At 39.9% G+C, this 24,389-nt stretch overlaps 1 protein-coding gene across 1 annotated transcript in view; it reads right to left on the minus strand.

Moving 5' to 3' along the window:
• Positions 1-22,544, minus strand: part of MEMO1 (mediator of cell motility 1) — a 29,113-nt gene extending 6,569 nt beyond the window's left edge. Inside the window, exons 1-7 of the mRNA XM_036380151.2 lie at positions 22,372-22,544; positions 10,295-10,376; positions 8,169-8,237; positions 6,164-6,276; positions 4,753-4,864; positions 3,691-3,833; positions 2,490-2,566 (exon numbers count right to left, since the gene is read on the minus strand). Of these exons, the coding sequence (XP_036236044.1) occupies positions 2,490-2,566; positions 3,691-3,833; positions 4,753-4,864; positions 6,164-6,276; positions 8,169-8,237; positions 10,295-10,376; positions 22,372-22,432 (657 nt within the window). The 5' untranslated portion in view covers positions 22,433-22,544. The remainder of the gene's footprint in view (positions 1-2,489; positions 2,567-3,690; positions 3,834-4,752; positions 4,865-6,163; positions 6,277-8,168; positions 8,238-10,294; positions 10,377-22,371) is intronic.
• Positions 22,545-24,389: the final 1,845 nt, after the last annotated feature.

Raw genomic sequence — 24,389 nt, forward strand, 5'->3', positions numbered from 1 at the left:
ACTATGGAAGGTCCTGGCTCACTGCAGCAGCACTGCAGAAGCCACCAGAATTCAGCAGGTCATTAGAGGTACCTGAGAAGCCAATGGGTGCTGAGCATTTTCCTGGACCAAGTACTGGCTATTCTTGCACAGCACTTGTCAGTGCCTGCATTTTCCCCCATCAGCATTCAGGGCACCACAATCCCCCCATTGACTCCAGTGAGGCATTAAGTATCCCATACCAAATTTATGCTCCTATAAAATGAGCAATGTAGCAGTGAAGATTGAAGTGAGCATTTTCTGTCTAGTCAATCAAAAACAATTACTCTTCAACAATGTCTTACAAAATATTCCCCCACTTATATGCAAAAAGATAGTGTGTTTCAGGTTATGGTATATAAACTATTGCACATCAGCTGCTCAGCTACAGCTCCTAATTTGAGGATTATTCCCCTAAGGTACCCTTCTAACCACAAGGCTATTTCCCTCCTTTTGCCATTACATCACAAAGTAGGCTGTGGTGACAGTGGTCAGATCAACAATTACCATGGAGAAACTGATGTCTGCCCAGCAATATTTACTACTCTGTATTTGTTTTATGCTGGAGCCTAATGGCTCTTAACTTCAATGCCCAAAGTATTCAGCAGTTTTCATGCACTAGGTGAGAAAATGCATCTATATGTAAGGTCCAGTCCAATTAAGGAAGAGGCCATCATCCTCTCACAAAGGCATTTCTAAGGAAAATTGATTTCATCTTGCCCCAGAATACCTTCCTGCCCACAATGTGCTCTGCCAACTGCTTTCCTAGTTAGGCCCAATAAAATGAAGCCAGTTTTAGCACAGTTTTGTCTCTATCTTAATGCTGTTTTGTCTGTGTAGAGGCCTACTGCTTACAACAGTACAAGTTTGTTTAGTACGTCAAATCACATGAAAAAATCCAATACTTATCTCTAAGGAAATAAGAAGTAGCCAAGTGAGACATAAAATTGAACAAACTTCCAAAAACTGGAAAAATGTGACAGGGAGATCATTGTGATATTGCCAATAAGATATCTCTGAAAATCACCCAAAACAAAACCTCCTCCACATAGCATCTGAATATGGAGTCATGTGGTCAGATATGGCATGATACAAAAAAAGCAAAAAATAACCATAGTATGGCTGCTATACAGCAGCATGTTTAGTTTTCAGTTAAACTTCAGATTGAAAAAGTATTTTCATAGTTATTACACAGTAGACATGATTTTCCATGTTACAAAAAATGTCACTTCCATTTAGCTGAATAATGACCAAAAGGAAGAGATGGGGCAGCAATGTATTCCCTAAGAGTAATTAAATGCCAAAGTCCAGTCTTTCTTCAAGCTTTCACCACAGAAATTAACAAGGGGAAACTAATGTTTGCTAATGCACCATAATCTGCTCTCCTGCAAAAACACTCAAAGCTACCGATGCTGGGATTCTGTAGAAAAACACTCTTCTTGATATAGAAGCCTCTCAACTGACTACAAGAATTATTAAAAATGGGATAAACAGAATGAAGGCAGATTATTTACTGTTATTATTTCTATTCCAGTGATGAATAGTAGCAAAACAAAGAGGTTAATTTGTATACACAAGGCAAGAAAGTCTAGAGATGTCTCCAACAGATAGGATTTATTCCTTCAAGATAAGGAAAAAATTAACATACCATGAATAAGAACAGCTCTCTGTTCTAACAGATTCTACAGAAGTTACATAAATGATGCAAACAGTTGTAAAACAAATTTTATGGTTACGTATTTCCAGAAGAATTACTTCTAATCTGTGCCTTAAGTATAGACTTGAACATTAAGTTGTTGGTGTTTTCTTATGTTTAAAAAAATCCTTGGCTCCTCTGACTGCAAAGAAAATGCAACAGAACTGGCATTGGACCTTTATGGATTTAACATTGCTTTCAGCCTTTGGCCAAACCCCAAATGAAGCATGGTGTACTGCTTTTCCCCACCACCTACTACAGAGTAAGGGGCAGGGGGAAGGCTACTCCCAAGGAAACAGTGGCTTTCATTTCCCTGACCAGTGCAATGCCCTACAGCCTTTCCTCTTCCAAATGGATGTTGCTGAAACCTTTGCATAATCACAATGCTGTTCCTATATACAGGTATCACAGCAATGAAGCTGGAACTACCACAATTTCCCATGCATAATTCTTATTGCTTTTCAAAAACAGAAGAGGGTATGTAGACAGAAATTACATTACATCAGGGCATTTTAGGTAGGTGAACATGCGTTTTTTTCTTCATTAATTATGCTTACTAATTCATACCCACAATATAATTGTGTGCAGTCAGCAAAATGGAGGATACCAGCTAAAACCAACAGCTAAATTCTTACTGTGGTAAACAAAGGAAAATTATACATTCAATAAAATAGCTAATCTATAATATCTTGTTAGAAAAATTTCTCAAGTGTTCAAAGAAATGGAATGTACAGGAGAAATTTGTTAGTTAGTTCCACCAAATCTGAAAACTTACCATTTTATCTAGGTGCTCAATGGATCTATAAATTTCTCCTTGGGATTCATCATAGTAACTGTAACGGAACCTCTGACCTTGAAACAAAAATCACGTATAAAATAAAAAAGGGAAAAATTGTAGCTAAACCACTCCCTAATACCTACTAAATATTTGAAAGTATAATACTTATAAAGTAGTAATCTTCATTTATTTTATACTTTTTAGCTCCATTGAGGAAATTCTAGGGCAATCATAAAGTAGCAGCCCAGAAATAAAGGAAAAAAATACATGATGGGTGGCTATATTCCTAAAGAGAAATCGACTATGCAGAACTGACACTGAAGTATCACTAACTGCCTCTTATTGCCTTAGAATCCAATTCTGTAAATTAAGAAGTAAAGCAACATTTCATTTTGCTATCCCTCTTGACAAAGTCAGGCTACTTCTGCTTGCACAACAATACCCACAGTAAATGAAGGTTAAAAGAAAAAATTCATGATAATTCAATGAGCAGTTCTAGATGGGTCATTAGCCACAACAGGACCAGGTCATTCTTATATACACCTTCCACCTACTCCACTTCAAAGATGAGTGAAACATGCACTTAATTAAGCTGAGCAAAGATGACAATGGAAAAAAAGGAAGAAGGTCTGTTGTGTCACATATCTTTCTGAAGCAGTCCCTTTTCCAGCTACTATTACACTTCAAAGAAAAATAAAACTATAAAGCAGGGCAGAAGTCAAGGCTTCTGGAGTCTTTGTAGCTCTGTCACCAAGATGAACTGGGGCAGCACCGGTGAATTGGAATAAATAATCCATCTGCTATCTTACCCAGCAGTAAAACATACAAAACTTATTTCTGTCAGAGGAATGTGGCCATGCCCAGTGAATTTTCGGCTAATTCATTTTGAAAGTTGTTTTGAGGTGCTTAAAAGAAGAGTAAAAAGAGCAAGCAACTTCAGACAATTATTTCATTGCAACAGTAAAGAGATGTATAAAAATCACCACTTATTTCCTCCACTACACTGAAAACACATTACCACATTAATATTTTTTACCTATTATTCCAGATTTTAAAGACTTCTTTAACTTTATGAAGGCATTTAAGTTGCAAAAATGAATTTACCAGAAGTTAGAATGTTGAATGTTTAATAAAATACATTATTTGAAAAGAGCTACAAAATATTCAATATACTCTTATAATGAGATATGGAACTTACCCCAATGGCAAAAGTCAGAAGAAACCACAAAGAGATTACTAGGATCAGCTAGGTATTTACTGAAGAGTTTTCCAAATTCCTGCTCTTTTGACTCACTCAGTGCTCCGACCAACACAGGAATAATAGTAAACTCATCCTTATGGCTTATAAGCAAAAGAAAAAAGGTTGTAATTCAAGTAACATCTGAAGCTTTTTCAGGGCTTGCTAACTGAAACTGCAGAATGGTTTAAAAGGTTGCTATTATTTGAAGATAGCATTTTGCAAAGGTCATACTAGGATGTTGTTTTAGAACTTCAAAGTACTTCAATTTCAGAAAACATACACCCCCAAAACCAGTATTTCTCTCTGCTGCAAAGTAAAAATACCAGACAAACAAAAAGAAAAGACAGTGAAATCAGCAATGAAGTAAGAATTAAATTTTCCCTGTATAGATGCTGCATGTTGGGAATTCTCCAAGTAAATGAAACTTATATGAAAATGCTCAACACAGTACCCAGGTATATACTGACACTCTAGGTAAAATTCAAAATACAATGGAAATTTAAACAAAAAAAGGGATGGGGCACATCTTAGGGAAGAAACCCCAACACAGATTGAAAATTTTTATTTAAAGAAAACATCTGAAACAGCAGCTATAAACATATGCCTGATTTCAAAATTAGTATTAAGGCTCTGAACAAACTTAAAATCCCACAGAAAACTATAGGAACTTCTTTCAGAGATGCCTTGAAAAGTGGGGGGAAAATCAGCTATTGAAAAAAGTTCATGAAAGCATATCTAATATTAATTCTATTAAGTAAATCTGTTTATAAGAGGTGTTATAACTTCATTGTTTAGGTGTTTGCTTTGCTCACAGTTTCAATTACAGCAACTTATCCTAGTCTTTGACCCTCTCCTTACCAAAATTTTTATCAGGGGACAGGGAAGTATGAGCATTATATACACCATAAGGGTCTTCTATGCCATAAAATGTATTATTATTTCCTACTGCACTTCACAGCAGCTCAAACATTTAATGCACATAATGTTCATTCTAATTGCAGAAGTAATTAGCCCTAGTACCTTTCCATGGCTTTAGCAGTGTAAGGCAAATGCATTTCAATACTGTGTTCATCTTCATCTGTCTGTAGGGACATGCGCTCAAACATTCCAGTCTTCCACAGTTCTGCATAAACTGAAATGAATTAAAGATCAGGTTTTAGTACTTTTTTTGAAAACTGCTTCAAGTGCAAAAACCAAGCTATAGTGTACCTTCATCAGAACATACCTACTGTAAAAACTTACTTGCCTCCAAGGGCTATCATCACAAACCACTTGTTTCTAAATAAATTTAGAAATAAAATTATGTTCAAGTCATTAAAATATAAACATAATTGATTCAGTTTTAAAAATGTGTTAAATCAGTAACCTAACTAGTTTATTGAAAAATATTTTGTTATGATACAAAATTTAATTCACAAATAAAACATTTGAAACCATACATGCATTTGCCTAGTCAATGAATTTTTATTTTCATAAACTGCCCATTATATGTTTAAAAAAAATTAATCAGATGAGCTATTGCTTGATTTGTTACTTAATTGAATTGCTGATTTGTTATTTAATTGAATTTATTATTGACTGAATCATGAAATGTAGAGACAGCCACAACTGATTAAGTAATCCACATTTCTAAGTTATCTTTTCTACTCTCAAGCGTATTTGAGAGCATACAGTCGTCTCCACATTCTGAAAATTCTCCACTGGATGATGAATTTGATGTAGGGCTGTGCCTCCTTCTCAACTCCATAAAGGAGCTCTACAAAAAGCAAAGGAAATTCTGCAGGCAATACGTAGAAAGCCTGAATTAGCTTAATCACAGTTACAATGAAACACAGCACATCTGTGTTAATTAGCCTTTCTGAAAAAAGACACTGTATCACTTAGGTATACCTCAAAATACATAAAAGCCAAAATATCAAATTAAACTTCATTGCACTTAGTTCAAAAGACTGGCATTTCATGGAGTCACAGTTTCTAAGTTAGCAAGTTAGAAAGTCACATGCAATCCAAATAAAATCAATTTTTTGTTTCTCTGTTATTCATTTATCAGGAATCATACTCAAATCAGCTTAAGAACCTTTATTTCCAGCCAAAACACTTAACATGAGAATGGAAAAGATGTTCAGTGAGTTATTATTTGTTGTAATACTTTTGTAGTTTTAAAACCCTGAAGCACACACTCAAAATTGAAAAGATAAGCAAAAACTTCGAATTCTTGCCAGAAGGAAGAGAAACACTATGGTTATGATGCGACCCTGTCTGAAACAACCAGGCTCATTCAGAAGTTCATTTTTTGTTGCACTAAACCCAGATGCGCACTTGTACGCCACTTAGAGCAAGGAAGTGCCCAACAAGAAGAAAGTGCCCAGCACTGCAGTACCACAGTCCATAGCCAAGCCTCAGAGAAGTCCAAGCTCTGTAAAGCACTTACTCTTTTGGTCAATTCGAAGGTCATACAGAGGTGTTCTGTAAATGTCCACACTGGAAAGTGCACATCGGGAGAGGGGCACGTGATGGGAAGGCCCAAGAATGAAAATTTTTCGGCTGCAACAATTAACAGAAGGCCACAATTTAGACAACTGCAATTGTACAGCAACTCAGCTTAGAGTAACAAGGTTAATGGAAGCATAAGAAGTAGTACTTTCTCATGGCTACAATAGTTTTACTCTGTTGTCAGGAAGACCCCACATCAATCCATGGCCTAATCTTGCTTGGTATGTCAGGCATTATCATGAGATCAGTTCAATTAATGCTCTACCCTTAAATCTCTTAAGCAGGTTATATATCAGTGGGCACTCATCAGCTAGAAATTTGTCAGACTTCATTCATTTGGAGGCTGAATGCTGTGTTACAGCCACTTAGAATGGATTTTTGAACTCTCTCCTTGAATCAACACAACCTTCAGCTACTCACCACCTTCAATAAATACAGGATTAAATAACAATTATGAGTTTATCATCTACTCAGAGTTTTTCCACTTATTTACTTGATTAGCCTTACTTGGGTTTCACTAAATTAAATTTAATGTCCTTCTCAAATGCTGGGTTTATGTTCTTACATATTATGGGTTTTTTGCTGTTGGATCAACAACAGAGACTTGGACCAGAACATTCATAGCTTTAGCTGATACTGCAACCTTTTACATGTCATCATGACAGCATTATTTCATCAGATCCTCAGTTCCTGGCTCTTGGTTAGATAGTAAGCATCTCCTGCCACAGGACTTAAAAGAAAAAGTGAAAAAAAAATATAGGCAATTCAGCTTTTCATATTTAGGATTATATAGTCTTGTTTCTGGCACTGAATTAAAGGGGTGGGAGATATTTAAAGTTCTGAGGGTTTGGGTTTTTTTAATCCCTTACACAGGGAGTGCTATAACAAGGTACACTAAAACGCAAACTTCCTGCAAAGCTAATAAAAAACAAATATTCAAATATGCAATTTAGCAGTTTAGCTCAAAGATGAATTCTAAATATCCCATGCAGTAAAACACAAATGATCCAGCAAGTTCAACAACTCCTTATCAGGGAACAGCTTGTTCCAGAAATTTTACAGGAACTAGTTATCTGTCATACCATGAGCTATTTTCACATCATTTGCAATAGCTTAGAAAGAACTAAAACCATTGTCTTTGAAGAGTATTACAGCATGTTATCTTATGAACAACTGGTAAGCCTAGCCAGTTTTTACTTATCATTGCAAAATACATACTTTGAGTAAACACTGGGGACATTTTAAATTTTTGTCATAAAAAAAATGTTGCAGTCAGCAGAACATAAAAATTATTTTCCTTTACCCAAAAATAACTGGATTCAAATTTTCAGAGGCAGACACAGACCAGCATGTTGGTTGGTTGTTTTTTTGTTTTTTTTTTTTAATTTTTCCTTTTTCAAACTTCTTAGAAACAGAAGTCCATTTTAAATTATTGGCACAATTAACTTTGATAAACACACTGGTCACTTCCTCCACCACAGAAGAGAATCCTGGCAGTATTCAGCCCATAATCCTGCACTAAAAAACCAATGCAGAATTATGGTGAAGTATTTTAATTGACTTAATAAAACAAACAAAACCTCCCAACAAAAACAACAAAAAAAAAACCAACCCCAAAACAAAAGCCAACAAAACCCAACAAAACCAGTTTGGGCTTTTATAAAAGCAGTGGAACATCAGTAATAAATTGAAAAGTCTTTAATCCCTCCCTCGTAAGTAGTTAATTACCAATTATTTTAACAATATTCCTTTTTTCCCCCTTTTGTAACATCCAATTTGAACATTTATGATGTTAAAACAGAAGTGATGCATAGAAGGCTAAAAAGAATACAAAATTAAAATGTAAGTACTTCAAGATGTAAGAATGTAACAAGAATATTCCACTTATCAGAGAATTGCAACCTCAGGGTCTCAGGCTCTGTAAAGAAAGCTGTAATACTCACGTGATATTGGGATCCACTTGTTTGTAAGCATGGGCTGCACAAGATCCACAATAGGTATATCCTGCATGGCTGCAAACCAAAGTACACAAAATGATAGGATTTACATATTGTTTAATATCTTAAATATGTTGATATTCAGTGTTAATCTCTCGGGACTTTTTTTGTCCCCAGTGAATTAGAAATTTTAAGAGTGATCCAAAACTTCTGAAAGAGAAAGAAAGTGCTGCTGCAGTATTGATCACACAAGACATGTATTTGTTGAAGAACTGGCAATGACCATTTATTGATCAGTTAAACTATCAGTGACCACTGAACAGTCAGGAAATCCCCAGATGAAAGGACCTTCTCTTACCTGTAAAGGATATATGCAGACTGCACAACTGCCTGTTATCAGAAGCTCATGATAATGCTAACAGTGCAGCCAGTGAACAAGGGAGTGGCAAACTACTGGAGAAAGCTCTTCTAACTACACTCCAGTAAGTGAATATAATCACAGTAGAGGGGTCTTGGCAAAGAGAGAACTACATGTAACAGCAGATAAAGAGAGAATAAAAATGCTCTGTCATTAAGACTAACTTAGCAACAGAATGAACAAGCACAGGGAAAAGAGTGGAAGGCAGCATGCTATCTTTTACTGCAGGGAATAAGCTACATGCTTCACCATTTCCCATCAGTCTGGCATGGTCCCTTCTCAACCTCTGCTCCTGTGTGTGGTCCAAGACAATTTATAATTGTTTTGACTAGTTGTTTCAAATATTGCCTTCAAATCTGAAGACCCATTTTCTTCAAGCCCATGAAAATGAGTGAAAATTCACATTACACTGCTAAAAGCATTAATTTCATAGAATATTCATTCCTAGAGTCCCAGGTAAAGTGGCAGAAAATGGCTCCTGGTCACTCAGCAGTATGCTCACAGCACAGCTTTACACAATGACACTGAGAATGATGCATGCTGCAAGCCCTGATGTATACAGGATGCTTGAAGATACAAGTTCCCATTGACAGCACTGAAGCATTTTACATGTATTTATATGTATGTATGCTCAGATACATTTATATTCATCCACAAACTGATACCTGGAGCAAGTTACCTTCAAAATGACCCTGGGATTTTACTTCATCACTTACCCCACTCATTGTAAAGAGCTCAGAAAGGTACTACTAACATACATGCTAAGGGGGGAAACATGAGACCAAAACCTCACAAATGGGCCAGGTATGTTATTAGACAACGTCAAAAGAGTCTGCTGAAATGCTCCCTCTGCTACAGGCTTCTTCTATCTTCCACAAAAATATTAAGCATATCCCATTTCAGAGGTGGTAAAAAAAGGGCACAGTTAACAAAAAAACATGGTGAGATCAAAGGAAGACCCCACCAATTCTGGAAAAAGAACCAAACGCCATAATCTGCATCTGAAAGGTCTCGACATTCCTGTAAGAAAGACTAAGGCAGATGTGGGACAATTTCTTCTGCACACTCAATACTATTATGTAGTACTTCAAACATTATGACAATGCTATGTTAGCATAGGACAAGCATCATATTTAAGGTGCTTTTTCCAGTGTTGCCTTCCAACTCAATTACTTGGAATGACAAACATACTTTTGTCATTACAGGTCTCAGCTATCTACGAGAAATTGAATTCTCCCTAAATAGTTCAGATGATCTCTATTTTACCTGTGGCCAAATAGCTCGAACAAAACCAAACTAAACAAAAGTAAACCATTTTGGATAGTTGAATAGTGTTTAATTTCTTTTGGCTTTTAAGCTCTGCTAAATTTTATTTAGGGGCTGTGTGGGATGCACCAGTTTTGCTTATTTTGTTTTGGAGTTGGTTTTTTTATTCTGTTATTGGAGGGGTTTTGTTTTTCTCATTAATATAACTCTTACCCATCTTACTGGGTCACAAACAAATATTATGAGTCCATCAGCAAAAGCAAGCTAATCATACACCCAAATGTGCACAGATTTCTGCCATTCTATGCTATATCCAAAATACTTGTTTAGAAACCATACAATCCTTCTTTCAGCTAAATACTAGCTTTAATCAGTTTCCAAAATCACCAGAAAAAGAAAGAGCATTTAAACAAGTATTTGATATACTGAACTTCTGTTTCAAACTTACGGTGCAATAATGGCTCTTGCAGGTCTTTTTGTGGACTGTACTTGAGAAAGCCAACCTTCTAGCTGTGCATTCAGCTGGGGTCCTGTGAAGAGACATGGATATATTGAAGCTATCAAAGAACCTAATACATCTCAAAAATTTACAAATAAAGCTTGAAAGTCCGGCAGATTTAAAAGTCATCTTAAACATTCAAAGCTGGGTTTAAATCTAAAAACAAACAAATAGATAAAACCATTTCCCCAAAATACCCAATGCAACAACAAAAAGCAACCCCAACCCTGTAAGGCTGAAGGTTACCATAGGAAAGTTTCAACCTCCTGGTCTGGAAGTTCATTTACTGCACATTCAAACACACACTTATTGTTTCCTTCTCTGTGAGGACTAATGAACACACCACTTCACCATTTGAAAGAATGGCTTCTGATTTCAAAAGAATCACTGACAGATGATTGTTTCCTCTCATAACTGAACTTGCAGAATTCAGAAGTAAAAAGTTATGATCTTGATCAAGAGAGCCCAATATAAGAAGATGCCATAATACGAAGGCCTGATGCTTGCATGATAGCCAATGACTATGGTAATAAATCCTTTATTAAGCAAGTAGAAGAGCATAATACAAAACATTGTAACCTGGAAAATGTGTAAATGCACAGGAAAAAGCTAAAAGTGAAAAGACATTATGCTTATCCTAACACCTTAACAACTTCTGGTCATTCAACATATACTACAAGTATGTGATCACTTAGTTGACATTAACTTTGATAACTGGCCAATCCAGAATTTCATTTTTTTAAGCTAAGTTCTGTACCTCAACAAGTAGCAAATATTCTTAATTCAATCACCTGACAGATGATAAAAAAAGCCTTCTAGAAATACAACATTAAAAGAACCAAACCAAACAAACCACATTTTGATTATTTCCCATCACAAGAAAACTTTCTAGTGTTAAGCTATCCTTCAGGAAGCAAGTCTGGCAAATACAGTACAACATTCTTTCTTATTAAAGAACACTAAACAAACTTTCAAGAAAATCTCATTCAGCTGCTATTGTTACAAGTAACGTAGCATTAACAAAGAAAATAGATGCATTTTTTTCAGCTGATACTATGCTTTTGACAGAACTCTATGCCAGCAGAGTTTATCTGTAAAGTATGGTGCAGCATACTGCTTTTCTTCTTCCATGCACGTTGTAGATCTTTGTATCTTCCCCATGCAGGTGTTGAACTACCAACTGCCCGTGGAAGTCAAAACCAAATTAAACTACCTGAAGCCATTTCACAGATACATTCCAAAAAGCCCTGACAAGGGCTGACAGCTCTCCAAAAGGCTGACAAGAACCACAGAGAATGAGAGAAAAGGTGTCAACTTTTGCAGAATCCAATCAGTCCCTGACCAGGGATAGTCAAAAAACTTGCTCTAGAAAATGCAGACATGAAGGGTAGAGGTGTTGAAGCCATTAGTTTTTATACAAAACTTAAATCCATGTCTCCTTGAAAAAGGACAACTTCTGTAGTTGTGAAGAGCCCTACCTTCTTACATGAAGGAAGAGAGCAAGTGCAGCACCATTTTCCTAAATCTTCTATTACACCTTGAAAGCCTTAGTTACTGTCTACAACTCTAACAAGGTGAAAGAGTGACAGAGTAGCTGCTGTCAACCACATAATGCAGTGGCTTTGTGAAATGATGAAATTGTTATAAAAATTCCACTACATACCAATTTTGTTCTGATGCTTGTGTTGTTTGGAGAAATTACAAGCAGCTGATGTGCAATAGAGATAAGCATAATGACATCTTACAAAATGGAAGCTATTGGGGAAGCTAAGTAAAAATATTAGAAGGAGGGTGAAAATAGAGGGTCTCTATTTTCACCTTCCTTCTAAGATAATAGGAGACTAACAAAACAGTACACTTTTACAGTATTACCACTTTTATTTTTTATATATTTAAGTGAAGAAACAAATCACCTAAAAAATGTTTTTACTTCCTAATTCTCCCAAAATATGTAGAAAGATAAAATACTTTTTGAATTAAGCTCTTTAGGAGGACACTTTTTTCCCCCAACACTGATTACCGAGACTTAAACATTACATTGCCCCACCTGACCTGTTCTCCTCAAAGAAGAGGATTCATAGGCAACACAACTGCAAAAGGGACAGAATTTGTTAAACCAAGGGGAACTCTCCCCCTGCAAGGCACTGTGCTAAGCCCTCCTCCATCCCTTCTTTAGCAAGGGTTTTTCACTAAGGATGTGGTGAAGGCGATTTGCCCTCAGTTGAGATAAATCAGGTAACTTGCTGAACAGTTTAAAGACAAAGGTCAGAACATCTGTTAATATCCTAAAATGTCATGATTGGTCAATTCCGACTAAAACTTCTGATCTTACAGTGTGGAAGTGGAGTATGATGCCCAGGTTTGCTTAGTCTGCTACTACAGACACACACTCTAACAAAAAAACATTTTCTTCCTAGAGGCAGTAAAATAACAGATCTGTATGACCCAAGGGATGAAACTTTTAAGTGCTTACTTAAGGACCAAGTAACGCATCTGCTTTCAGATTTTTTCCCTCTAATGCCAAGTATAAGGTGCCTGTTTAAATAATTAATTTTGACCTAATATAAACTTTCATTTCAACTTATACTTATCTGCACTATTTTAATAAAATATGCAATCAAAATTCTCTCTCCAGAGAACTAACAGAGAGAGAATGGAGAGTACAACATATCCATGACCTTTTAGCTAAAAAAAAACAAAAACAAAAAAACGGGAAAACATTGCTCACATGCCATTGTCACCCAGGGAATAATAACACAAAGACATCTGGTAGTGACTCAGATAAGTTCATCACCCCAATTTACAGCTGTGATGGTCCAGACTCTATAGGTTAAGCCAAACAAACAGCACTCAGGTGAATTCACAAAAGTATAGCCTACCTGCAGCTTCTTATGCTTACAAATACTTTAAGGGGGATACTCTAGAACTGTAATTTTCTTGTTACCAAATTAGGACCAACTTTTTCTTGAACTGTTCAGAGAAGTTTTTCTCCCAATTTCTCAAACATGAGGATGCTTAAAGCTAAAGTCAAAATACTTGAATTTGTTATACAAAATATAAATAAACCCACACTATCACAGTAGCTGTGCTCTGCCAGGAATTGTATTATAGTACATGAGTAACTTCCTCATAAAGAAGTTTTGTTCATATTTAAATGAAGCTTAACTGGAAAAACAGTCATCAAGACAATCCAGTGAATGTGTAGCTGACCAGCACAGACAGTGAACAGCACTGCCATCCATGAATCCCCTTGCTGTGTGGTTGGAAGTAAAATAGGTCCCAGCTCCTTGAACCTCAGGTGGAAAGCTCATCTTGGGAAAGCTGGCAGGATGAGAGCAAGAGGGATTTTAAGGCTAACCCAGACAGAAGGGCAGAAAACCTTATGGATGCAATTTCTGGATGCAACAATCAGTATACTTTAGCATTAGTACTGTAAGATCAGACTTTTCAGCGATCAAAAGAAGGTTAAGCAGCAAAATATGAGCTTCACTGAAGCACGTAACATTAGGATCTGCATTTCAAACCTGTGAAGTCAGGTATAAACACAGGTGTGTAACTAAAGATTTCTGACATTATCTGTGGATATTTCACATCCTGTTTTGTTTTGAAAACCAGTAGAAGTAATGCCAAGGTTTAAAATAATTGCAAGCACAGACCAAGTCTCCACTAGGCAAATTTAGGGAAACAGGCAGCATTTATTCAATTATCTTGCCTAAAAGGACAGCTTATTTTAACAATAAACATTATCCCATCACAAAGCTCTAGAGTAAGTAAGAAAGAATCCTTCCACATTGCTCGCATGCCATTGTCACCCAGGGAATAATAACACAAAGACATCTGGTAGTGACTCAGATAAGTTCATCACCCCAATTTACAGCTGTGATGGTCCAGACTCTATAGGTTAAACCAAACCAGCACATTCGTTCCACAGCCAACCTCACCTTGTCGGTGAGGCTGAAGCGCTTATATGCCAAGTGTCAACACAATGTAATTGCGTTTTGCTCCTTTTCCTGCAGCAAACATTACACACACAAAACATACTTCTTCAGACTGGCAGGGAAGACTCAGTGTTTGCTCTGAATCCTCAGTCTCAGTGAATACTTTTTTTTACTGGAAGAGCATAAACCTCAATCAAAATTTAGAGCATTGCCAGGGAAAACTGCTCAGGTCCCCCTAGGCTGCAGGTGTACAGCACTCGCAGCAAGGCAAGTAATGCTGGAGCACAGTGACAGTAACACTGCAGCTCCCAGCATTGACAGCCTTTACCTGTTCAAGAATGTCCCCTACCTATAGGAGCCACCATCCCCTTCTTTGAGTCTTTCACTTTTAAACTACCTTTTCCCATTGATGAGAAAAGTCTACACCTTAAAAATGCTTCTAATAAATATTACAACATGTGTGGTAAGAAGTAAGTTTTTACTCATGTAGAGTGTTAGAAAAAAATCAAAGTAATAGCAAAACCCTGGGGGCTGGCAGACAATTAGGTTAGTAACTGGAACTAAGGGAACTCCTTTCTTCACAATTCCGAAGGTGAATCTGAAACACGAATTAAATTGTTAGGCAGACTGAAATCTGAAATGTGACAGAGGACTAACAGTTAAAATTGCATAAAGTGTAAAGATTTTTCAAAACACACAGACCACACTTGAAAAAAAAAAAAACAAACCTGTTTCTCAATGCAACAAAAGCCATATCCTTGAATAAATAATAAGTTTTAGCTATGCAAAGACTGGGATTTGTCAGGAATAGAAGGTGACATCCAACAACTCATGTTAATGGGCATATTCTCCACTGCTAGCATATACTCTCCTCCAATACTGATAAAATGGCGAAATCAGACTATAGGCAATGCAGAAATTTACCAATACAAACAAGAACCTGGGGGAAAATTAAGACACAAATAGAGATTACACCAATGCCACATTAATTCCTATTTATATACATTGTAAGATGGAGCTAAAACTGCAAGTAGTGCTTGAATGGGGGAAAAAAAAAACTGAAGCCACAACAGAAACACTGAAACAAATATCAAAATCTGCTTTGGTGGCAGTTCTTACTTGTATGCCTCAGTTCTCCAGTACTCAACTAGTTACTCATTTTCCTTTACTGAAAGTTGGCAGAAATGTAAAAAAAAAAAAAAAAATCAAAATATAACATCACTCATTAAGAATATCAACCAACATGTACCTACCTAGCTTCCTTAAAAAACCTTAGTACCCAGGTCATTCGGAGATCCAAACAAATGACATTCTGTTCCAAACCTCTTAAAGTTATTTTAGCTCTAACACACACTAAATGTAAATGAGATTTGTGAAAGTGTGCACTAAGTGATACTTGCAGGCCTATTTTAATGATACCAGAACTACACCAAATATAAAACTCTTTTTCAATTCCAACTGTACAGTGAAAGTTGAATCTACATTCCTTTTTTGAAGTATGTTGATTTTGACAGTATTTAAGTGATTCAGCTAGAAATAATAGCCTAGAAATTGTATTTCAAATTATTCCAGTAAGCTTTTTCAGTATACAATGCTAAATAATACAGTCTGCATATTAATGCTGTGTTCCATGTTTAATTCATAAAAGAGTCAGTAATGACACATCCAGTTTCCCCCTAAAAAGCCTAAAAAAAGATAAACGACCAAAGGGAGAGAGATATTACATTTGGTATTTAACATTGCAAAGCAAATACTTAATGAATTCGTAAGACACTATGATTAGTTGTTCACAGATTGCAAGGTAAGAACTTAAGTTAACAGCTGTATTTGTAATGCTTCAGCTAATGTCACAACATTAAGATTTCATGATCAGTACATTAATTATCCTGCTACTGCAGAAAGCTCCCTTCACTACAAGAGATCATAGAATTATTCAAGCTGGAAAAGACTTTTGAGATCATAGAATTCAACCATAAGCCTAACACTGTCAAGCTCACCACTAAACCACATCTCATTTCAGTGACCCCCACACGCTTTTTCCATGTTTTCCTGGATCCATTTGTCTATGATCATCTACAAACAACGTGATGATTCACTACTTCTACATAACATTTATGAACGAACTGTGATGAGTTATTCCAGTTTTGGGGAGTATGCCAGGGTTCTTGGCATGCCACAGTAAACCACTTTTATAAACTCTTCTACGGCATAGAGAACATCTTTCTCAAGCCCTCGTCTGCATTCCTAGTCTGAACCACACAGAGTCACATGTGATTCCCTTCTGACCACTTCAGCTGCTGCAGAGACCCATATCCAGCACACTACAGAGAAGAGGTTCTGCCCTAAGTTAAGGTGGGATGAAACCACTCAGGGTCAGTGAACCCAGCAGCAGCATCTGCCCTCAGAAACTGTGGGCAGCGGGCCTGAGGAATGGATTACACATACTCAGCAACACCACAGCAAAGCAGGAACAGCTGTAACTGATGTACACACTTTCTCTAATGCTGATGAGAAGTTCCAGCTCGTGCCAACAAGCATACAAAGGCTGGATTACAGCACTGTTCGTTAAAATGAAGAGTCATCCTCACTTCACTCCTCAGGGCCCCCAAGCCCCATAAGGCACAAATGAGAACAGTTTTACTATCTCAGAATCACACTGCTATTGCACCTTGAAGTTGCCTACCTCACAGAGTAAGTGGGTTTTGACATCAGAAAAAACAGTATTTAGTACAAAGGCAGTAAAAAAGCCTTAATTCTGATCTTACTGGGGATTACAAAGGAATAGAAGGGGTTGCAAATGTGAGAAAATAGTGGCCAACTTTGAGGGAAATGCAACTTCTGAACTGATCATTCATGGCACACAATTGCCTTTTCATTTATTTTCTGGTCTGCTGAAGTTCTTCAAAGCATTATACTTTCCTGCTGATCTACACACCATCACGCAGACTTTTGCCCAAAAGACAAGGTTGAAACATTGCTGGCAGTACAACAGCCAGTTATTAGAGTTCTAGCATTTCTTGTCCAAACAAGTTAGAAGCTTAATCCTTACAAACAGTAGCAACAAGATGTCAGTGCCTACCTCCTTTGGGGTTCTTTTGCTGACAATCTAGGGCAGCAGAAACACAAGTGCACCATTAAGCTTGAAGTCTCCTCAAATATTTACTGGCCATTTACTCGGCTCATCATAAAAAAAAAAAGAGCATTCAAGACAATGAGTACAATGGTGTTTCAAGTCGACACAGCAATTACTCTGCCAACTCACATTTGCATTAATAAGCTTATGGAAATTAAGGTTCTCCTAGTTCAAGCAAGTTGACACAGGCTAACAGCACACCTCTGGCCACTATGGTTTGGTCAGGGAAAGCAGAGAAATAAGCCCTAACTAATACAACAAACTTGTTTTGCAGGGCAAGTTTCACATCATGGAGTATTGTTATTCACACACACTCTCAATTTGATTTTTATTCCTGTGACCTGGAAGAGCCTACTAAAACCCTTCACGTTTTACCTGTATCACCATGCTACTGACTGGGGAAAAGCTGAAACAAGAACTCTTATCACACATGTTAATAAGGAGCAGCACAGTATTCAGTCAGCACTTCAGGGGCCAGACAAGGGAGGCCAGCTGTGGGCCCATAAGCCATGTTCAGCATCATAATGTGATATCCCACTTGTCATGACATGCTACAGAGGAAACAAAAAGACACACACAGCTAATGTTTATTTCCATTTCGGAAGCATATGGATTGATTTCCCACAGCAATAACTGCCCAGCACCTACTGAAACTGCTCATATTGAAGAATAAACACCCCTATCCTGCAAACAGTCCATGCTCAGGATAGCATGTCATTTCCATTGCATTTCATCTCCTCTTTTGTATCTAGGAATGTGTCTGCCAGCATTCAAAGTCACTGAAAATTATGCCATTTTTGTTTCAAGTTGTCCTTAATCTTCCTCTTCCACCTGCTGGTTAAAAATCAATTTTTCAAGATGTCTGGATACTAGGTGGTTGAATTAACACAGCAGGACCAGGACTTCCTTCCAAAAATAAATGTGAGTGTACTATTTTTCACCACACAAGAGTCATATTTTATTTTTTTTAAACAATCTACATGACAGCAGTGCTGTGTGTTGTTTTTATTTACATTGTATGCTTTTATCTAAATTTTGCACATGTTTTCAGTGGCCAGCATACACCAAACTGCTAGTCCACAAAAGCAATGGCATGTCATATACCATTAACTTTTTTTAATAGCAGACATGCAGATGAAGCTCTGCAAGTAAAGAACAAGGTTGTTTAGACCAGTGACCTACTATCAGCAATGGGCACAGCACAGTTTCAGTCTGGAAGCTCAGTTGTAAAGCTTTCCATGCTCAGTGGTGCTGCTAAGTAGGAGGAGGAACTGACCAGACTTCACTGTTCTGTTTGCTGCCAATCAAATGCTCCAGAGGTATACCCCTCAAGTTCATTAAGGTCCTGCATTGACTGATGTGGAATGAACATTACCTTTCCTCTAGAATTCTTGGTGTGGGGAAAGAGATGACAAACATTTTGGTTTGAACTGTCATACTGAACTCACCTACTGAAACTCCTTGAAGACCTTAATTTTTAGATTTTTTTGTTTTCACAACAGCACACAATGAAGAACACATGGGAAGTGAAATGCTACCACATCATGGTGAAGTTCATCTTCCACTTCTTGTCCCCTTCTCAGCTTTACTGAGTAGGAAGCAGCGAGCTTTCTCCCTGGGACCTAACTTTCCCTCTAATACAAAGTTGTTTACTAAGATGAAACATTCTAAGGTGTGAAACATATCTGGATGTGCATAATTGCCCAGCCAGTCCCACCTGCTCTACAGCATTCATTAGCATCATACAAGTAGGTGGTGTATTCATACTAGAAAGGAGTGCATGTTTATATTTTCCAAGGCAGAACCTAAGCAGTGCACATCCCATGGCTGGAGAAAATGATGGAGCAATGGTCCATTTTCAGCTGAAGCAATTGCTGCCCCATGGAAATGAGCAGCTCTAAAGACAAGAAGTGGCATTTCTTCCAAATCCTCTTACACACGTTGCATTGACCGTCCCTGAAGAGTAGCAGCTCCCTCTTGGTTGTGGCTTCACTTGTGATATTGCTGCCATTTCTGGAGAGCAGGAGACAGCTAAATGGGTGCTTCACTTTAGCAGTAAACCCCCTCCCAAGCACAGGATGCCATGCATCATCCTGGATGGTGTGTTTAAATTTTAGCCCTAGGTACCAGGCACCTCAGGATAAACTACCACTTAAAAACCTTATCCTCACTCAACCCTTTTAAAAATGCTTTCAGATGTAAAGATTTTGAACCTATCTGTAAAAAAATCACATTTCTCATTACCCTTTCAGATAGATATTCTTAATTACAGAACAAGATGAGGGGCAGGGCATCCACTCACCCTGTGTAGTCAAACTCAGCTCTGTAGTAGGAGAGCAGTTTGGAGGAAAGGGGAAGCTCAAACGCTCACCAGTTTATACATAACACAGCAAATCGCTTCTGGGCCGAGACAGGAGCACCAAGAACAGAGGAGGCAGGAGGACTTGAAAAGACAATCCCCAGAGATCCATGGGAACACAGTGAAGAAGTATCACAATTCAAATTAATCCCTGCCTCAGCTCCAGCCTTGAAGCTATGCAGGCTGAAAACACATGGTAAAATCCACTTTTTCAAGTAGTACAACTGAGGAGACTACGTTATAAGTTTGAGGTAGCAGCTGACATGTGAGTCTGGCCTGAAATACAGGAAGATTTTAAGTTAAATCTGCGATGAACACACAGCCTCTTGGTCCCCATTTGTTTTCTCTTGAGTTTTGATGGACCTTCCTAAATGGCACACAAAATTATTTATTTATTATTTATTGCTTTCAAGCAATAAATAATAGGTAGTCCTTGTCTTGCTGAACAGGCACAAATCCTGCTCTCACATGCCCAGTGCAAACAGCAGAAGAGAGTTCTGTAGCAAGACACATAATACTTCTTGCTCATTTAAGGAAAAACATTTCCAAAACCCCCAGATTATGCAACATCAACCACTTACCCCCACCATACACACTGTAACAATTTAACTTGTCACAAGCACAGCTGTCATAATTCATTAGTACAACATGATTCAGTTTGGGTTTTTTTTTTTCATGCAGTGGGTCTGGGCAACCATCCCACATCTCCTCAATATGCAACTGCCAGAGGGCTGCCCAAAAGCAATGGGAGTAACATGCTTCTGGATGTCCTACTACAAACAACTAGTACTGGCCAAACTAGTCACACACACTTACCACAGCGTAGTCTAACTAAATTATGCACTGCATTTTCACAGAGAAGAAAACAGTCAAACACAGTATCCATGCCTCGTAAATTATTTTTAAAAAATTAAAATTCTTATTTCCTAGTATCCAGTAATAACTTGACATGAAGTCCAATACCAAACAAATGACAAAATTTGTGTGTAAGGTTATGTAGCCATTCCATATGGCAGATTAGTTTTCTGCCTTACTTATAAATGAAAATATAAATTGCAGGACCAAGGTGATTACCACAAAGCTCTGATGTTTTGATGTCTTTGCACATAATTAAATCTATACCTTTGACACAATTTTGTATATTTTCTGTAAATGGAGTACTATCTACCTTTCTAGATCATTGGAAATAAACGTAGTTGCAAGCTGCACAAAGATTTGAGGCCAGTTTTGTCACGGACACAAGAATTATGTTTAGAATATTAAGCTCAGAAAGCAAACAATCATCCTCTATTGTTGTCTCGAAAATGCCTACCCAACCATTTGAAGCTCAGCTACTTATCACACAATCCACCTCTTGCTCTGTTTCCCTCTTCTCTGTATTTCTTTTCTTCCCTTTCATTTTTGCCTCATACCTCATTCATCAATTTATGGAGGAGAGGGGAAACCACATCTATTTCAGCCAAGAGACTTGTATGACTTGTCACATCCAATTCTTAGATGTTAATTTAGGATGCTGAATGCAACATTTCAGTGTTTGGTTTGGTTTATTTTCAATTGTACCCCCCATCCCTCTGAACTGCTCATTACAACAAGCCTCTTGTTCATCTGAGCTCGTTCACCTGCAGTTTTGTAATCATCTTTACTCCCGGGGCCAGTAAAAGAACATCCCTTACAAATCTTATTAACAGCTCTGAAAGGACAAACGTGCATCCTTTTCACAAAAGCGGTTCTGCCCCAAAACCAAACAAAACTTATCTCCAAAGACATGTGCTATCAAGCCATTATTACGTGTTTCTGCACTTTTTTGGCGTGGGCGAGGGGAGCGGTAGCTCGCTCTCCAATGCACCACGTTTTTCTTCTATTCTTCTTCTGCAAGTACCACATGTTTAAATGGACAGAGCCACTTTGCGCTATTGCTTAGTAACTTTTCACTCCTTCTAAAGAAAGCGCAAGGGAAGGAAAAATAGAAGGTTTCCTTGGACTGCAAAAAGAGAAACAGATCTCCCTATTTTCATACCTCGACAAGAAGTAAAATAAAACTCCCTATTTTCACACCTTCCCCCCTGCCTTCTAACCCCAGACGGGCGGTATTTTCTCATGGAATTAACAGAACAAAACCAATAAACCCCAGGAGCAGCTGAAAATACTGAAATCCGCCCGTGTGCTCTGACAGAGAGCAGCACTCGGTGCGAAGCACAGCCCCGGGCAGGCTCCAGCCCCGCTACCGTGACAAACGGCGGAGCAGCGGCGAGGCGCGGCTGCCGGGCAGGGCGGGCACACGAGGCGCAGCCGGGGGCCCGATCCATCCTCGGCGACGGCCAAACGCCGGGTTCCGCCGAGCGGCGCCGCTGCAAGCACCGGGGCGGGAGGAGGGGGGCACCGGCGGCCGGCAGGTGGGTTCGGGGGCTCGGCGGCACCCCGTGCCCAGCCCTGCCCGCTCCCCGCCGCGGCCGGGCCCGGCAGCCCCCAACCCCCGCCCGCCATGTGCCGGCGGGGGCGGAGCCGGCGGCCCCTCCCCGCGCCCGGTACCGGCCCCGGCGGCCCCAAAGTGCTGATTCAGCCCCCGCCGCCCGCTCCCCGCTCCCGGCGGCGGTACCTGAGGCCGTGTACCAGCTGCCGGCGTGGCTGGCCTCCCGGCAGAGCACCCGGTTGGACATCTTGGAGCCGGAGCCGCCTATGGTGTTCGGGGGGGGCGCTGGGGGACGGGCCCGCCCGCGGCGGCGGCGGCGGCGGCGGCGCTGCTCCCCCTCCTCCTCCCCCGGCACGGCCCAGGCCCCGCGGGCGGAGGCGGCGCTGCCGGGGCGGCGCGGGCCGGGGGCGCGGGGCCGGGCGGGGTCGCGGGGGGGGGACGCGGGGACAGAGCTCGAAGCCGCCGCCGCCAACTCCGCGCCGGCGGGTGGGGGGGCGCGGAGAGAAGGAGGCCGCGGCCGCAGCTGGGTTTGGCCCCACTCGGCTCCCGTGGACTAAGGACCGCGCGGGCGCCGCGCCCCCATTGGGCACCAAAGCAAAAGCCTCACCGTGATTGGTCGCTCGCCCTCCGCCGGCCCCTCCCACTCCTTTGACAAGTGTAGCACCGCCCCGCGGGGGAGGGGGAGGGGGCGGGGCCAGGTGGGGGAGCCCGCCGCGGATTGGCCAGTGCGTTGCCGTGGTGATGGGTGCCGTGCGCGCTGATTGGCCGGGCCGTGTCTCCGTGGTGGCGGGGCAGATTCCGGGCGCGGGTCAGGTGAGGGGACCGGGGCGGGGGGGCTGGGAGACCCCCGGGAGCGCCCCGGTCCTCGCTGCCTCCGCTCCCGCCGCTGCCCGCGCCCCGCACTCCGCACGGCCCCCGGGGGCAGCTGGGATGCTGAGGGCTCCAGGGACGGAGCACCGGTTCCCAAAGGCATCTTTGGGAACGTGGATTTTGCTGCGCTGGGCCTCCGTGTTTCCGAACTAGGAGCCTTCCCTACCCCTCCCTGCCCGTGCCGTGACGCCCGCGGCAGCGTGGCACGGAGCGAGGGCCGTGGCAGTGTAGCTGTGTAGAAGTCTCCGGCTCTTCTCAGCTTAATACTTCCCCACCCCTTCAATTTTTATTTTTTTATTATCTGGTGAATGGACCGCTGCCATGGAGACATCAAGCGTGGCTCAAAATAGCTAACGAGGCAGAACTGAAAAGGGGAGAAGGGCCGGTACGAAAGGGGGAAGGGAAAAAGCAATTTGAGCCGCTGACGTGAGAGATGCAAGCAGCAGAGAGGAAACCACAACGGAGAGATGAGGGGCTGCGGCCATTACGGCCTTGAAGGCAGACTGGGCCTTTGTGAGGTGGAGCACGTGTGGGCCAGGCCAGCAAACACGCTCTCCTCCTCCCCCTTGGTCATCTAATTCTTCGAAAAGTCCTCCAGGCGGTTATTAATGCGTGCAAAATACGGAGGTTTGGGGAATTGTTTTGGTTTTGTTTGCTTGGTTTTGCTTTGGTTTTGTTTTTTTTACAGTAAAACAAAGGAAGTGGGGGGACAAAGTGGGATCAGTGAGGATCCTCCTCTGCATCCATGACACTGCCTTGCCAGTGCAGCTGAGGGGCAGTAAGGACTGGGGTCTCCAATTAATAATATTTCTATTAGGTAGCCATGAGGAAATGGGCCCCAATTATCCCAGCAAATGTCTAATGTTTTTTGAAGCCTTCACTGCTCTACATATCCTTACAGTATTCTATTGTTGTTGTACAAACAGTGGGCTTTAAAAAAGTTAATGCAGATCATAACTGCTGCCTAGCCTGGAAAAAATACCTTACCTGCCTGTTTTAACATAAAACCGTATTGTCAGTTGTGATACCCATTTGTACCTCTCAAATCATTTATATAAACTTCAGTAGTAAGACTAGTTTCTGGAGTGATCCTTCAATAAGCTAATCCTTCAATAAAGTTAACAAATGCAGCAGAAGATAAATTTTACTGCATGGAGAAAAGTACATGTTGTGATTATATACTTTAAAAATGGGTCACATCAGGGTATATTCAAGCTATTTGATACACCTTTGTCCCACAGTCCATCACCAATAGCTAAAAGAGGCTGCTAGGAGGAACATTTTATTATAAAACATAATTTTTAATTATCTGTTATTATTTTCTATCACTTAGA

This window comes from Molothrus ater, chromosome 3 (genome assembly GCF_012460135.2).
Source record: "Molothrus ater isolate BHLD 08-10-18 breed brown headed cowbird chromosome 3, BPBGC_Mater_1.1, whole genome shotgun sequence".
NCBI classification, from domain to species: domain Eukaryota; kingdom Metazoa; phylum Chordata; class Aves; order Passeriformes; family Icteridae; genus Molothrus; species Molothrus ater.